We start from the raw sequence: 17,872 nt of genomic DNA, 5'->3' as shown, positions 1-17,872 counted from the left end.
TCGTGACTATGTCGGCTTTTGCCGAAGAAAATAATTTGTCACTGTTAATGCTAGGCCTGCAAAGGCATTTCACCGGGTGTATTATTAGGCAAATAGTAGTGTTGAAAGTATTAGAACTGTCAACTATTACTACTTTCAACGCTCCTATCCAACAAATAGTTTCAAATGACTGAATTCCCAAACTGACGGCCCAAACTACCTGTGTTATTCCAGGCTGATATAATAACTTAGAGAAATACAAAGTACTTACTAATACTAAGTATCTACTAACTAGATAACTAGTGTTGTGACAGTTCCTGGAGACACCCCTCTGGAGACCCTCCTGGAGACCCTCCTGGAGACCCTCCTGAAGACACCCTTCTGGAGACACTCCTGGAGACACCCTTCGGATCGGACAGATGGCAGCTCTCATTACGTTCACATTTTATGCAAATTATACTGTTGAAAATTCTGTAGAAAGCTAGAGCTACAGGAATTTTCATTGGGGATAGTGCATGCCCTGCAACTTCCTTTGACATTGAGCAGTCATTATATAATGCGTTTAACGCTGGTAAAATATTCCTCAGAACATATAATTATATGTTTCTATAGAACATAATAAATGTTTCAAGAACCCCCTCCAGTTATAGAACATAATATCACCATTATTGTAGCTGATATTAAAGCTTGACCGGTTAATAATTCTCACAGACCGCGTCCATCTTATCTCTATAGATCTACACCTGTCTATACTACAACTAGTGTCTCTATTAGAAACAAAGAAATTACTAGTTTAGCTCTTTCTAGTCCCCTGCTACACGGCATGTAAACAGGGATTGACTAGTTAGAGGCGGTCCGTGTAGGCCTTACACTGTGCTTTCAGCAATACTCATAAGTATTTTCGTGGCTGTGGTTGCAATGCGCCTAGTCTACTGGAATGATTCTTCGGAATTTCGCTGGATTGTACAACTTTCGTCTTGGTAGATTCCAAACACAAGGAAATTTTCCTTCTGGTTGGTAATATACTCAATGATGGAAGTTTAGTGTATTGGCTATGCCCCGCTTACTAGTTTAGCTCTTTCTAGTCCCCTGCTACACGGCATGTAAACAGGGATTGACTAGTTAGAGGCGGTCCGTGTAGGCCTCCTTAGTGCAAGAAATATAGGCGGCAAGAATATAAGGCGCTAGAAATTAAGGCGGCAAGAAATTAAGGCGATATTTTTTTCGGAAAAAATACGATTTTTGATCGCAAATTTGGTTATAGTTTTGGTCGAAATAGTGTCAATTTTATTCTTTTATCAGTCTATAAAGCATAGAAATCTGTTTAAAAATACGATATATTGGACATTGGTCACATAAAAACTAAATGGTGCATGCACATTATATTTATAGTGATTGCTGTTCTGTCGTCTAAGTTTATAATTTTAAATTAGGTAGACATCCACTACATCAGCAAACTGCAAGTCAATTGGTATATTCATTGCATTTGACAAAATGATAGTGCACATTCTGTACGCGGCAAGGAATTTTTATGTATCTGTAACTGCTTCATGGACCAATGAGAAGGGAATAACGCTCCTCAAGAAGTTAGTCGACGAAAAGTACAGCTTCGACAAACGTTTGGAGGATGAATCAGCTGATATTATCAAGAAGCTATTTCCAGACACGACGGAGCAAGATGACGACGACTATCTTGGTTATGGATTGCAGCTGCTGGAGATATATGACTCTGATGAAGAAGGAGAAGACGAGAATATTAATTGATATATTAATGTATTTAGACTCAAGTTAATTTATTTTAAATATGTATTTCATTGAATTCTAGCAAATAACGAAATCGACATGTAAATTTAAAATAATAAAATCACACGAAAATTTCTTATGAAAAAATCGCAAGAAAAAAAATTAAGGCGGTTAGAAATTACGGTGGTCAGATATTAAGGCGGCAAGAAATTAAGGCGATTTTGTCAGAATCGCCTTAATTTCTTGCCGCCTATATTTCTTGCACTAAGGTACACTGTGCTTTCAGCAATACTCATAATACACCCCCACTACGACCAGTAACATCACAAGTTGACTCACCAGGAGAGAGACTTGGACATGCTACCAACCACATCTTGAAACAAGCCCTTCAGTATGTACCTGTTCACCTCAAAGACTCCACTGAGGCCCGACAGCGACTGCAACAATGCTCAATAAACTCCAATCACATGCTCATAACAGCCGATGTGAAGAGCCTATACACCAACATCCCACTGGAACATGGAGTCAAAGTGGTCTCAGACTTTATCAAACATCACAGGGATAAAATCGATATGCTTGGGATAGAACACCTTGACTTTGTCACTATGCTGAAAACCGTGACTCAGTCTGCATATTTTAGATTTGATGAACAATACTATAGACAAACGGAAGGACTAGGGATGGGAGTAAAACCAGCCCCACCATTTGCCATCATATACGTATACTTGACAGTAGAGAAACCATTACTGGAACAAGATTTCACATACAGTGAAGCTGAACCAGGAGATAGACCATCAAATCTCATGCCTGTGTATTGCTGGAACAGGTATGTTGATGACTGTATCACTATAGGGGAAGGAACAGAAAATGACGTCAGTCAACTCTTTAAGTATGTTAACACGCTTAACCCGAAAATTCAGTTCACATATGAAGCTAACCCTAAACAAATAGACTTCTTAGATCTCACTATCCACTTGCAAGAGAACTCAGATAAACCACAATTCGAACTCTTCATAAAACCGACAAGTTTGGGCATATTCCTCAACTACAACTCTGGACATCCGAGAAGTACTATTATGAATAGTGCTAGGAACGAGTTGTTAAGAGCAGTGAGAAATGGATCTACAGACGAATTCAAACAACGTGGTGTAAATAAAATCAAAGACATGTTACTCTCCAACGATTTTACACCCAGTGTTATAGAGAGTTTGACGAGGGAAATAAACAAAGATAAACCACCTAACCAGACACGACTGAGAATCACACAGTACCTAAGCCTCCCATATGTTAATGAATACCACAAACGGAAAGTATATCAGATTCTACGTCAAAATGATCTATTGGACAAAACCAAAGTATCATTTTATCCGGACAAGAAACTGGGAGAAATACTCACTAGATCAGCACTACACCCTACACCATGCAACAAACAGAGTGCTTCAAAGTGCTATGATTGTGATGATCTATGTATGCAGAAGAACATAGCGTACAAACTGACATGCAATATCTGCAATGCAAAGTACTGTGGTGAAACAGGCAGGTTCAAACGCAACAGATGCTGGGAACACCTAAAATCTGTAAGGAATAAAAATAACAAGACAGCCATGGGGAAACATTATCTCATGTCACACCCTGAAATAAAAGAAATTCCTATCGAACCATTTAAATTTGAAGTCCTCAAAGTATGTAAGGATTATGCAGACCGAATGATCTGGCAATCACTGTATATCAAGCAGTTACTTCCTAAAATAAACACTCAGCTCTCACCTGAAGCAGACTCGTGGCAAAAGACCACATGGGCTATTATGTAAATGTCATCAAAATATATGTACGTGGCACCCTTTCAGTTTCCCCGAAAATGTTAGGGAGTAGGAAGCTATTTTCGTTGCTGTTCTGTGTACGTTGGTCTAGCTCTCAAATATTGGACAGTTCTAGATTCTTTGGCCTAACATCTATCTTTTGCTTTAAAATTTTCTACCGCTTAGAATCTTCCCATTTATTTTTAATGTTTCTCAGAGTTTTATGTATTAATTTGGATATTTACCAGGTCACTATGTAACAAAGTTTTTGTTCCGCCTTGAAGAAGCCATGGGGGCGAAACGTCGGCAATAACGTGTGTTATTTGTATTCAATTCAGAGGAGATTAGCCAATTTCAATCTAAACTCATAATACTCATAATAACAGTACGGACACAAAGATATTATCATTATGTATAATAATGCCACATAATTCTGAATAGTTATATGATGAATTTTCTGAGCTTTGTGATAGTTTCTGGTGAAAATTTCTGATGATTCCGTGTATTTATCTTTGTGGCATAGGTCTTACAATAAAGCCACTAGACCTTGCCAATAATAAATCGCTCGCATCTCATTGTATTATAGGCTATACAGAGCTTATTGATATTAAGACTACAGAGCAATATCCAATTGTCACTGCCGGGGAAGTAACCGGGGAACTGGGCTGGAAGTTGATATTATAACATTGAACGTGGCGACAGTGACTCTACAAATACCACACATCATGTACATAGTGAGTTAGAACTAGCTTACACTACACTGTGTACTAGGCACCTACACCTGCGTACTGGGGTGGGGAGGCGTCAATGTTACTGCACTACAGTGGTATTGGGTTAAACCTACCTGGTTATTAGTAAACAGTGGGTTCAGGGGAACATCCAGCTTACTTCAACACCTAGAACAGGACAATATCAGGAGAATATTTAACTTTAGGCTACTACACTGGAACAGGAGAATATCTAACTTCAGAAAGAGTGCATCCTATATTAAGTATAAAGCTATAATGGTAGATCAAGCTGGGTTTGTCCTGGAATGACGTGTAGGATTGTTCACATACACTACGTCAGTAGGATGAGGGGTCTCGGAATTGGCGGAAATGTTTCCGCTAATTTAATTTGTACACAGAATAGAGAAGTGTGTAAACAGTAAACACACAGGGGAGTCTAAACTCTAGCGAGAGTGTTGTTCACAAAATATTCGAAATATGTGAAGAGTCCCTAAGGGCAATCAACTAATCCTGCAAGGTGCACAGATGATTTTGTTAAACCTGGAGGGGGGTTCTTGAAACATTCTGGAGGGGGGTTCTTGAAACATTCTGCTAAATTTATATTGTTATCCACTACTGTAGCCGATAATTTTTGTAGATTCCGTTAAACAGAATTGTAGAATTCGGAGATCTTACAGATGCAGGAATCGAATTTAACCGTTGAAACTAGAGGGATACCGGATAAATAGGTGTTAAGTTGCAAAATTTAACTGCAAAGCTGCAAAATTATAGTACTGTATCGTAGATTTATACGTGCCGACTGCCAAGTCTAGCTAATAACTAATGCAGGATGATAGAGCCGTATTTATATAATAAAATATGATTATAATCTAACAATATTATGTTTAAAACTTTCAGTAAAACATAAAGTAAATAGAAAGTTTTGTGTCTGCGCCTTGATGACCGGATCATAAGTCTATTATTACTCTGAGACAGGTACACTAAGCTCTGCTTGGTTGATTTAGAATTTAGGATTAAACTGATGTCTACTTTTTCACAAAACTATGACAGATAATAGCTCCATTTCCTGAGGATTGCTGTTATTATTGACTACGGTGGGAACTGTATGTGTATAATATTTGTGTGTACTTGGAGACCGAGTCAAGCCACGTGACAGCAAACCACGTGTTAAAATGTGCAAACATTCCTACACTCCGCAAGCATTCCTATGCCAGACTCCGAAATACAATTTTTTCACACTTTGGAGGCCTGGTGGAGTGTTGTAAGGTTGTGTACGGTTGTTGCCAAGATGTCAACTGCCTCTGAGATCACACTTTAAAGAATCAGTTTGTACAAATAAAACATGATATCACAACCAGGATTAACTTAAAATAAAACGAATGTGTGATATTCAGGGCTATAAACCACCAACTCCACCCAGTGACAGTACACACACACACACCAGGCCTACTCTCTCATGGCCACACTCGACTATTTGAACCACTTGACCCACCTCAGCCAATCAAAACACGGTATTCCCACTGCGTCAACCAACGAGAGCACAGTATTCCCAATCCCGGACCCAGCAGGCTTGCTCTGCAGCTGCAGTGGGAGAGGATAGAACAGCTTGACTAGTCACACCTTGTAGGGGTAGTGTTAGGGAGACCTCACACCTTACAGGAGGATAAAATATGTCATGTAGGGCTGAGAGAGAGCAGGCTAGTGGCTGAGAGAGAGCCGGCTAGTGGCTGAGAGAGAGCCGGCTAGTGGCTGAGAGAGAGCCGGCTAGTAGCTGAGAGAAAGCGCCGGCTAGTGGCTGAGAGAGAGCCGGCTAGTGGCTGAGAGAGAGCCGGCTAGTGGCTGAGAGAGAGCCGGCTAGTGGCTGAGAGAGAGAGAGCCGGCTAGTGGCTGAGAGAGAGCAGGCTAGTGGCTGAGAGAGAGCCGGCTAGTGGCTGAGAGAGAGCCGGCTAGTGGCTGAGAGAGAGCCGGCTAGTGGCTGGGAGAGAGTGGCTAGTGGCTGAGAGAGCCGGCTAGTGGCTGAGAGAGAGCCGGCTAGTGGCTGAGAGAGAGCCGGCTAGTGGCTGAGAGAGAGCCGGCTAGTGGCTGAGAGAGAGAGCCGGCTAGTGGCTGAGAGAGAGCCGGCTAGTGGCTGAGAGAGATCCGGCTAGTGGCTGAGAGAGAGAGCCGGCTAGTGGCTGAGAGAGATCCGGCTAGTGGCTGAGAGAGAGCCGGCTGTATTATGCAAGATACCGGCTGAGTTATGCAAGATACTGGCTGCGAAATCTTTTTTTGCTGAAACCGGTAGATCATTGGAATTCTGAACAAATCGTAATGGATCTAAAATAACCAATCAAAGCACCGGATTTGAAGTATTTGATCCCGAGCGCATTGTATAGCTGGCTGTGGACCGTGAGACACGTGTTAAGTCAGAATTAGATACCTGTATAATGGACTTGTATGAGCTTAGAGATATTCTTAGAGACAGCGTTACAATATCCTGACGTTTTAGAGACAACATTCAGTAATTTAATTCCTCTATCTGGGGAAATCTTACTTACATTTATATAACGTTTTAATTTAATGCCGTAAAAACAACAGATGATAGCGTCTAATTTTATCGTATAGTCAATGTCTTGCGGTCAGAAAGCTTATATTTAATTTATAAAATCAAGTTAATGTCATTCTACATACGCATGGAATTGTTAGTAATATTACAAACCATTGTTATGTGCAATGTGCATATAGTAACATTTAAATATACATTTTTATGTCATATTATAAAATATAATGGTCATAATATTTATAATATTTAAAAACTATAACAAAGTATTTTGATTTGGTTACTGCTTTACTGGAGTCTTGACAGATCTGCTGTATAACATATTTATTTTACATAAAGTAATTAAATGTTGCAACACAACACCAGTTTAAACATGGTTTCAACCAATAAATTCCAGCAGTAAGCTCAGCAATCGTAAGCCAATCCTTAATCCTAGGCCAGAATTTACTAACCTTACATAAGTTTTAGTTTTCCCAAGAAAAGTAGCAATATTCAGACGAGATGCTGTGTCAGAAGCATGACCGATATTATACTTAACTAGCCACTATGTTATGCTAGTGCGCGCAGTAGCACGTGCGGTTTACAAATTAGTGGGTCGTCTCTTTCTGGACACGTTATTTAACCGACCAGCTTCCAGTTAGTATCCAGATCTATTGTAACTTGTGACGAGAAAACTGCTGTTATATCAGTCCGTGTTGTATTGATTTATTTAACAAAGCTGTCACGAACATCTGCACTAGCTGAGTCACTAGTAACAACTGCACTAGTATTATAATCCTGAGATAAATTCACCTTGATTTAGAGAAACATACCTATATTTCGTAGAAATTAACCTACGTACCTAAAACCTGTTCAGCTGTGATACGGGTGCACTTTATGAAGGAGTAACCCACAAAAGGCAGCCCAAAGAGCTACCTAGCTACTGGTATAGCGTTGTACCTGTACCTGCTAGCTATTGGTCACACGTGATACTATTAACCAGGTGTGGTGGGATCCTGGGTCCTTATCAATCGTTACATAATATAATGGTTATATAATTACTGTGGAATAATGCTTTCTAAAACACTTGGTCCCACATCTCAGCTGGGTCACTGGTAACTATTATATTTACGAAGGAGTAACTACAGTCCAAAATATAGTATATAATATAATATTAGCAGGCAGGTACTATTATATTTAAAGTATTATTATAGTTCATATTAACATTACTTTATACATCTCCCTGTACAAACTGAATAAATTGAAGAGGTGTTTCGGTCATCAAGGCGACTAACATCCCATTTAAAAGAGTACCATAACTTACTATATAAACACAACGTATTATATAAACATAACTTATTATTATAAAGTTATTATGAACATAACTCATTAATAAACTTATTAACAGACCAATTGTTAACTCCCAACATGGCTCCACATAATGATATGTTATTATGCACATAATGCCTGCCAGCCTTCATAACCATAAGTCTTTCGTACCCTTTCGTACCACTTACAATTTGTTTCCAGAACACCCTCCAGATAATATAGCTAATACCTACAATACTTATCAGTCCATATTGTAGGTATTAGCGACACGTGTGAGTAAGTTGTAACAATTGTGCACGTGTGAGTGAGGATACGAGTAAGTTGTAGCGATTACAGTTCCAGTCACTGTACTTTAAACATAATTTCTCACACTTGGTAAACTACTTCAAGACGCCTGCAGGCTGTATTGTGTGCAGTGTGCAAGGGGTAGCTGAACTTTTGGACAGAAGCGGCTCCACGTACCGTGGGGCTTCTCTCGATGATATTAACATTGAGCTGCACTTTCTAGCATGACTATAGACTGTAGGTCACATTCTATTGAGGGTGCTTATAAAGTTATAAGAGTTACCAATGTTAATTCCTGGCTGGAAAGTAATTATTGATTGTAAACCTGACTCCTTGGCCTGTCCTAAAGTACAAAATCTACTTAACTATTCTGATACTAAACCCCCCGAATAGTTACTGGTAAGTGGTATGTGCCTAGGTAAATAGTTTTGATTTCCCTCTGCTCTGTTGAAAGTATCATAAAAACCAATTCCCATATTCCCCAAGCCCCCGTAATAATCAGTTGATAAATCTGATAAAACTGCTTCACTTACCGGAGACAGTAGAGTGTTAAAGTAGTCAGGGATAAAGGAGCTATATTTAATCCAGTGAGCGGTGTAACTTCACTAATTATTGTAATCCTAGATATCATCAATTTATTTAGGATTCCCACAATTTCAGTGAGATATTACCCTAATATTATCCTGTCGAACTTTGGAAAGCCCGTCCAACACAGGGAACCGACAGGAAATCCGTCCCGGTATCCGGTTTATTATAATCTGGACATACTCTGGTGCGATTTGCAACTTTGCACCTTATTATCCCAGACCCATTCAATTCTTGCATTATGTTGCAGAAAATACCAGGGTAGACTCTGTGGCTGATATTGGAACCTTAAATAAAAACAATTTGTTTAAAGTGTGGTGAAAATAAATAACAACAATAACAATGTTCACAGTTTATAATGTGCTACCATGGCAACACACTTTTATATATGTTTCAGTTAAAAACCAAATAAAGAATATACAGCTCCCATGTCACAGTTACCAGGGCATGACGTCACAGACATGACGTTTCCACAGCTTAACATTTAACATCTCAGTAAACAACCTCGTCTTATCATGTCAAAACAAGTAAATCTACATTATATTATCTTAACCTATTAAAGAGTACATTTAGTAACGAAAGTAGCGTGGAATTTTTAGAAAGCGTGGACTAACAGCCTGGAATTTCGGTGAGTACGTGAAATTTGGTGCTAGATAGCCTGGAATTTGGGTGAGTACGTGAGATTGGGTGTTAGATTATTAGATAGCCTGGAAATTGGAATGCATCTAAGATACCTACCAGAGTTTTAAAACATTTAGAACTGTAACTCAATCGGATGCTCAGGTTTTACCTGGCACTCCATTGGATGCTGCTTATTTTACATAAAGTTTATCTAGTTTCCACAATTTACGATGAAGCTAGTATTAATTACTGTTAAGAGAAGAGAAGCAATGGCCAATACCACACACCTCCTATGAAGAAGCAATGCCACACACCTCCTACACTACAATCACCTCATTATATAATCAAATAATGAGGAGACAATCATATAAGAGGGGACACGTACCAGGTACCTGGGTCTTGGGAGGGAGGGACAAATCTTAGCCTAGCCTGGACAGTGGACATGATTGAGCCTGCCCGAGTCTCATTTACGCAATGGTGAATATCTTTATTTTATTCTTGGTAAAAGGACTGGCCGGAGTGTTTTTGTATTCTTTTTTAGTTTTTTAACGGCTGAGTTCTAAAAACAGCGAGCATTGACAGACAGTAGAGCAGAGTTCCTGCAGATGGAGTTTACATTTCTGCACTCTCTTGTCAGAGTGTTGTCAGAGTGTTGTCAGAGTGTTGTCAGAGTGTTGTCAGATGAAATTGCTCGCTGGTTAGCCAGGTATTTGCCAGGTATTTGGTGCCGGTATTTGGTGCCGGTATTTGGAGTGTTGCAGTACGGTGTTTGAAGCGTGACAAATGCTCTCCAGGGTGGGTGTTACAGTGTGAATGGTGAGAATTTGGTGCTATAGTGTTAACTGCAGTGTAGTGAGCCTTAATTCCACGCTGTACCTTAATTATCTAGCCTTAATTCCACGCTACATTTCATAACACAGTACCAATAAAGCAACAAGATCATAGTAAACATGAGCCCTAAAACCAAGTTACTATTATCTTTGTTAAACAGCGGACAGTAACCAGAAATACAGCGAACCATATAAGGGAATAATATTATCTTTATATTATCTTCATATTATCTTCATATTATATTGTAACGTGCCGTTACACCCTCGTTGAAGCCCAGAAAACCCAAAATAGTAAATACATAGAAAGCATACACTAGAACCCCTTTCAAGGCTGTTAAAACTTATAATACCTTCCGGGAATTATATCCACTAAAACTCGGGGACACCGAGGGCTGATAATTTGCTCATTTTTCCCGCAAGAGAAGCGAGGGTATTATCAGCCCAGACTCAGACTGGCTGGCGGCAAGTTTCAAAACAAATAACACTGGCGTTCTATATATTAGACACTATATTGTATGATGCGCACGTATCGGATTACACCCCTTCTGCAATCGGAACCGGAACGTATTATAAAATATAATACCTCCGCAACTTCGTGCCCGCAAATTCCCTCCAGCAAGCTGTCGGGAATTATAGCGCGCAGCACTCAGTGGCGGAGGTATTATAGTATTATAATTCATTGGTTTGAAAAGTGACAGGAGGACCAAATCTCGACTTTCTCTCTCCCTACTCTAAAAGCTGATAAAAAGGGATTCTAGTGTATTTATATCATATAATATTATAACGTATCATCCTCTTTATTTATTACAGAAACTAAAACATCTCCAATCATCGTTTGAGACTACACAGCCAATTACTAATTAATTAGTAACTTATTATAAATCATGTATCAACAATCTTTATCTTTATCGCATAAATCTTCCAAATTTACTATAACTTTGCTACATTTATTATCCATTTTTATAACTTGATTACTGATAAACCGTTCATTACACGAAGTATAAGATATAGAATATATCATAATAGTGTTAGTAGATCCTTGTGCTTATTTCCTTATTTAGGTATCACGTGCGTCTCGGTGTAATATCTAATTAAAAGATCTTTAGAAACCACACTCCTGAGCAATATAAGTGTGGTGACTGGTGAGGGTTGGAAATCTAAAATTTAAACCCCTTCAGTTAGATGACACGCACAATGCACAATGCACAATGCACATATAACCTTATCACTTTATTCATATCTTATCAGTATAAACTTTTTACACAATTTACAATTTTCAAATCAAGCAAATTTAAATCATCGAACGAAACCAATATCCTGAAAAATCATTAACTTTCTGCTTAATTTCTTCGATTATCCATTTTTTAATGTTTTTCAAGTTTTCCGCTGATCTTACAATAATTAAGATTACAATCTACTTTTCACATTTTAAAAACTAAAGAACAATTACAAAAGTCGTACAAAAAGTTTTGAAAGCTTAAACACATCAAATTTTCACTCCAAGGTGCTTTAAATGATTTTCTGAAAAATGTACTAATACATGGTATGTGTGAGTTGCTATATTATTGACTATATCTCATGATATTTTCTCATTGTACTGACGCACAGTGTATAATGTAAGGTTTCAGGTCCTCGTATTATTTATAAAGTTTCGAGTCCTTCTTGTAAAGGTCTCACTCTACTCCATGTGATAAAGAATGCATGTATACTCCTGGCAAGTGTATTCTCGTACATTTCCATCAGAATAGTTATATGTGACAAAAACACTGTCCAGTTCAACCTTCAACACTTTCATGTGTCCAAATATGGTTACAACCATGCCCAAATATGGAAATATTTGTTACCAAATATTTGTTTCCAAATAGTTATGGCTGAAAGTTCTATTTTAGTATTATTAAATACGCCTAGCCGTGTACGATGATCAGTACAAATGAAAATTTGGAACCACGTTAGTAATTAATTACTAATCAATTAGTACCTAATTGCACCATTACTCCGTATCAATCAAGATTTTATTTCAAAAGACATTTAAAACAGTTTTTAGCATTTTTTGTTTTTATATTATATACATTTTCTGTCCGCAAATTAAAATTTAAATCACATGTAACAAAGAAGCTTTCACCACATTTTAAAATGATTTAAAAACTCCATTATGTTAAATTCAAGTTCTTTTATCGGCAGACCAGTGCCTTTTGAGCCGTTTTCTAGCACAGTTTCCCGATTCGGTCACATGACGTGCCACACAGCTACGCGGGAACTGGGGTCACCAGCAATTTTCAGGGTATAAAGGCTGTTTAGGGCCGTCTGTTTTTTGAGGGTCGTCAAAAATAAAATTTAAGGTTTTTAAAGTCCTCTTTATAGGAGCCTTTTTAAACCAACATTCTTAAACCACTTGAAAGGAAACCTTGTAAGATGCTGTTCTTTAAAGGTTTATTTGCTGGCAACCCTGAACGCTAGATGTGCTGCGCTGTACCGCACGTGGGCGCGACCCCGGCTGTATGACACGTGGGCGGTGTGACCCAGACCCTGCGCTAGAAGACGGCGTGGCCCGCCCCAATTTGTCTGAAAGTCTATATTATGACATGTCAGCTAACTCTGACATCTGTACAGGAGCTGGCCGGGGATGAAGGGGAGGGCCGTGGGTGATATGCGACTCTTATAGTCTTTGTTACCTTGGTAACACGTCTTATAGTCCCTGTTGTTGCTGTTGTAGTGCCGCCTGGACCTGAAGTTAAGGTTCTTGACGGGAGAACTGCATGCAGAGGAGGAGGAGGAGCTGCTCATGCTGGAGGGGCTGGTGGAGTTGGCGTTCGCTTGCTTCAGACATGCACACGCGGCCTGAGTGATGAACCGCAGGGTCTGTCGTCGCTCGTGGCTCATCAGACACACCTGAGGCAGGGTTATTTAGGTTAAATAAACCAGGCAGAGTCAGGGTTACTTAGATTATTTAAACCAACTGATTAAAACAATAAAAACCCAGACAAGGTTCCTGCCCCGGATTAGTACCAAATAATATCCGGGAAGGAGTTTGTTTATCAGTGCTACTTTTTAATTGTGTCCTTAGTTCTCCTGTTGATAAGCGGACAACTGCACAGCACTTCCCAGCACTTGCGTCTAGATGCATAATATTATTATCTTAGGTCTTAAGTTGCAGAATTGCAGTGCAGATTTCAGTTCGCAGGCTGTCGTGTGCCACTGCACTGCTCCTAATTTCATGCCCAAATATGCTCACTGTAATGTCTAAATATGGTTGAAAGTCCGGGACCCTTAATCTTATTAGAAACTTCTCCTTCAAGGCGATTATTTTTTACGAATTAAATTACTTTGCCTCGCTTATCAGGACCAGGTTAATTAATTATTTGACAAAAACCTGCAAATTTTCAATAATTACCCGCATTATTACTGCAGTTTACTGGTGAAGCGAATCCGGAATCTTAGGTTATCTCACAAGGTGTTGAATTTCACGTCCCAATATAAGATCTTAACATGTGAAAATTATCCAAAAAAAGTCAGAGTAACCAGCAAATACACATGCTGTGTATTTGCTGCTATAACCATTATTACCAGTGTAAAGATTAGTTAAAGGTATAGTGACAGTTGGTAAGTACGCGCACCTAATACAATAAGTGGGATGCAGCCTAAATACGGCTACAATATGCCCAAGTATGGTAATACCGTGGCTGCGTGCTGTCTTGACATGCTAATCTAATTGACAGCATTATCGAGCCTTACTGCTGTACTGGTGGAGCCTGTTTATTGATAACTGATTATTTTATTATTAGAACAGGGAAAGAGGGAAGCTCGTTCAACCATACCAGCTTGCTGCCTTAACACAAATAATAAATCCTTGTGTTTGAACTTAGATAATATTTCCGAGAAGATTCTCCATCGATGCCCAGAGAAATGAGCCTACACATTAGGTTTCACAATGAGAGAAGCGTGGGGAGGCAGTGTATAGCCTTATTGCACTGCAACACGTGTACAGCAGCATTGTATAGAACATGGTCTGTAAAGAAGAGTACACAATTAAAGTACACTATCACTGTTCTACTGCTCTACTGGATTCTTATTACCCACAGATTAGCTATTGTAGTTTTGGCAGCACACTAATCTACAAGTCGCCTAGATTTGTTGTCGACATTACATAAAAGAGAGGTAAAACATAAGTGTAACACGTAAAACATAAGTGTAACACGTAAAACATAAGTATAACTCGTAATAAGCGTAACTCACGGTGCTTTGCTCGATGACGCGGTGTAGCACCATGAGGTATGTGTAGCGTGCACGTGCACACTCCACTGTGCCACGACTCGCACTGCAGTGCCCCACCAGGTACTTCTCTATCACTTCACCTGAGAGGGGGCAAGTTAAGCTAACAACAGGGGCTTGAAAAGTTAAACTCAATTTTGCCGAATATTCGCTGCTATTGAACAAAAAAGGAGCCGAATTGTTGCCTAAGAATTTCCCAGTTTGCACATAAGTGCAGCGCAGTAAACAGCTCTTTAAAAGTTCACATATTTGTCGAGTAACAAACCTTGTTTGTCGATGTCAGGGAAGTCAATGAAGAACCGGCTGCACATGTACCGTTCCATCCTGGCCAGTTTGGCAGGGTAGAGAGGTTTGTACCCTGAAGCAAGGAGCCTGGCGTACTTGAGGAGTCCTCCTCCTCGGATCTCCTCTGGTTGGATCGTGTCTATCCAGTGCTCCTTCAAGTGCCCTGCCTGTAAAACATTGTACATTAGACTTACACATTACACAGGAAGTAAGGTTTAAGGAAACTTTATTAATTCTCGCCAAATAATATGCGTATAATATTATAATACTTCACACCATATATTTAATATTTATGCCTCTATTCGCACGCAGTAAACAGACTGTCCAATGTATTAAGTAAAGTTACACACCGCTTCCTCGAAATCTCCATACAAGCTGACTCCGTACACTGTGGGGTAGAAAGTTTTGGACATGTCCACGGTAGAGTGGGTCTGGTAGTAGAGGAGGGGGTCCAGGTAAATCTGGAAACTGTCCACGGAGAACTCAAACTGTCTCCTCATCTTATCTACAAACCTGGGGTTATTTGTTAGGTTACTACACAGGTAATTTGCAGGGTTACTCGACAAGTAGTTCAGAAGCCCTTCATAAACACCAATTTACAAATAACTGTTGTGCTAATCACTTGGCACTCTGCCAACTACTGTTCCTATTGGTTGAGAGAAGAAGACATTCCATTGGGTACTGAGTACTGACGCTGGTCATGTTAAATAAAGCTTAGAGAGTACTATGAGAGTAGGTAGTTTTTTACTTTCAGTATCTTAACCTAGTATATCTATAATACTTATGAGCGTGGAGAGATTGCTTGTTTACATGCTGAGTTGACATGTTTGCCCGTGTTAGCGCTAATTACAACTAATTACAACTAATAACCCTATTGAGAACGAGCTCGCAACTCATTTGTACACTAGGCAGAGGATTTATACTATCAGTCATACTGGTCATAGTGATACCCGTCATTTTACTCGTCATTTTACCCGTCATTTTCCCCAACTTTATCATATTGTAACCATTATTTACGGTTTCTTATAATATAAATACATCACGTGGAATGAACAGTAGCTACAATGATATGAATTATTAAATTACAGCGACGGGTTACTGTACAAAACACAATATATTTTCGCGTCACACTGGTTATTTTCGAATTTAATTCTCAGAACAATGGTAGAATAGTCATTAGTCAATTATCGTATCACATACAATGATTTTGAGAGTAAGACAGTAAGTCCTGTGTGCAGGGAAATGGCAAAGTCACAACATTGTTCTTTTAGGAAAACATTGTTCTTGTGGAAAATCATAAATCAGACAATCTTTTAAGTGTTAGCAGTACAAGGGCCGATTAATTTCGGTTAAAACCTAAGAGCACGGATAAAAAGTGAAAACGTTAGTAAACTTTAAAAATCTCACTTGAGTTCAACATTGCAGCCCCCCTCGTTATGTAGAGACATGAGAGACCAACAGTCGTTCCCTTGGGCCACCTTTACCATTTTGTTCACATACGCGTCAACCATCATCTTGGATCTCAGTCGCATTTTGGACACCTACAAGGATTACGTGCTAGTAAAAAGATTGAACTGTCAAGATAATGTTTAGATGGACTTAGCAATCATGACGCGATCTTCCTGACAGATTGTAGCGGGTGTTACAAGATGGGTGTTATGAGAGTTACCTGCTCAGGAAGAAGTTTCAATAGACTCTCTCCAACAGCCTCCTTAACACGCTTGAAACTATCTGCTTCATCCAAATTGACTCCGAAAATAAGATCCACATCGTTGTAAGTGTCAATGTTTGAGTCTGCCACCACGTAGCTTGCTGCGGATCCGTTTAACCTGACATCTCTTAATTCTACACCTTGTTCTTGTAGGGAGGACTTGACAGCTCTTACCATTGCTTCCAGGGTAACCTGAAAATCAGGGATGTCAAGACAGAGCTACAGGTTCCTCTAATCTGAGATTGTCTGGAAACGAAAAATACCCTGTCAAACGTGACTTAATGTTAGACTCGACCACTTAGGTCTTTGAATAAACCAGTATTTGACGTCATTGATTTTAGAGGGGTAAAATTGCATGTACCTGCATTTATACAAAAGCTTGGCACAAAAGCTTCCGCTCCTGAACTCTCTGAATCCCATTAAGAAGCGAGTATTTTAAATTGTTTTAATAATGGATCTAATCATTACATTGCTTCAAGAAACTAAAGCTGCCGGCAAAGTGAAGTAATACTATTAAGTTTAGATGGACTAAACTGTTGAACTACCATATTTAAAATGATGTCATGCTCTGGTTAGTGGTTATATAATGTTGTACAAAAAAAAAAGGACTGGAGCTTTAATCTGCAGCTCTTACAAATCCCATACCTAAGCAAATAATCGTAAAATTGAATAAATTCTTAATAGTTATGAACCATTAAAGGTGGTCTTTACGAAAGCAACAGAAGCCTTTACACTTGACTACATTATATCTTAATAACTAACCTATCGTCTACTACTATACCTGCAAGTAATATGTTCTATTTCAGATTGTAGGCTGTGGCTGCATATAATAAACTGCAAACTGTTAAACATTCTGCAACTAAGGCCACATTTGGTAGCTCAATTACAATTAACTGTTAAAAGTAAACATACCTCCAGGGTGGGGAAGTTTCCACATCCATGTAGAGGGAGCTGTTTGTTCAGGAGTCCTACTAATCTCTCGACTTGCTCATATTCTAATGCTTTTAACGAAAATGACATGCTGAATGGAAAATCTTATCAGTAAGTAACACAGAGATAGATTAAAAAGTTATATAAAAGAAAAATGTTTTCAAAAAATGTCCTGCTATAAGTTTGGACACCTTTGAAAAATAAAAACTAATACAATAAATGCAATAAAACGGTAGAAAGTTTTAAAAACCAGGGTAGAA

The 17,872-nt window shown here is 39.0% G+C and overlaps 2 protein-coding genes across 2 annotated transcripts in view; one reads left to right on the top strand and one right to left on the bottom strand.

Moving 5' to 3' along the window:
* The first annotated feature begins 34 nt into the window (after positions 1 to 34).
* The window catches only part of LOC134812254 (muscle-specific protein 20-like), a 70,873-nt gene continuing 53,035 nt past the window's right edge, over positions 35 to 17,872 (top strand). The window contains exon 1 of the mRNA XM_063819529.1: positions 35 to 38. The gene's annotated coding sequence lies outside the window, so the exon portion shown is untranslated. The remainder of the gene's footprint in view (positions 39 to 17,872) is intronic.
* LOC134812799 (terminal nucleotidyltransferase 5C-like) lies at positions 11,595 to 17,703 on the bottom strand. Its single transcript, XM_063820367.1, has 7 exons — positions 17,595 to 17,703; positions 16,641 to 16,874; positions 16,379 to 16,512; positions 15,322 to 15,484; positions 14,952 to 15,138; positions 14,651 to 14,769; positions 11,595 to 13,306 (listed from the first exon to the last, which is right to left on the bottom strand). The coding sequence occupies exons 1-7, from the start codon at positions 17,700 to 17,702 to the stop codon at positions 13,007 to 13,009; spliced, it is 1,245 nt and encodes a 414-aa protein (XP_063676437.1). The 5' UTR covers position 17,703; the 3' UTR covers positions 11,595 to 13,006.

Source organism: Bolinopsis microptera, chromosome 3, assembly GCF_026151205.1.
Source record: "Bolinopsis microptera isolate Bmic1 chromosome 3, MBARI_Bmic_1.0, whole genome shotgun sequence".
Taxonomy (NCBI): domain Eukaryota; kingdom Metazoa; phylum Ctenophora; class Tentaculata; order Lobata; family Bolinopsidae; genus Bolinopsis; species Bolinopsis microptera.
This window is presented reverse-complemented; position numbering and strand designations above follow the sequence as displayed.

What these genes read in the sequence shown, in the direction of transcription:
- LOC134812799 (XM_063820367.1), bottom strand. Translation starts at nt 17,702, where the DNA reads ATGTCATTTTCGTTAAAAGCATTAGAATATGAGCAAGTCGAGAGATTA. An exon ending in GGCTGCAATGTTGAACTCAA is followed by an intron (nt 15,485 to 16,378) that starts GTGAGATTTTTA and finishes AAATAACCCCAG; the next exon opens with GTTTGTAGATAAGATGAGGA. An exon ending in CCCTGACATCGACAAACAAG is followed by an intron (nt 14,770 to 14,951) that starts GTTTGTTACTCG and finishes GCCCCCTCTCAG; the next exon opens with GTGAAGTGATAGAGAAGTAC.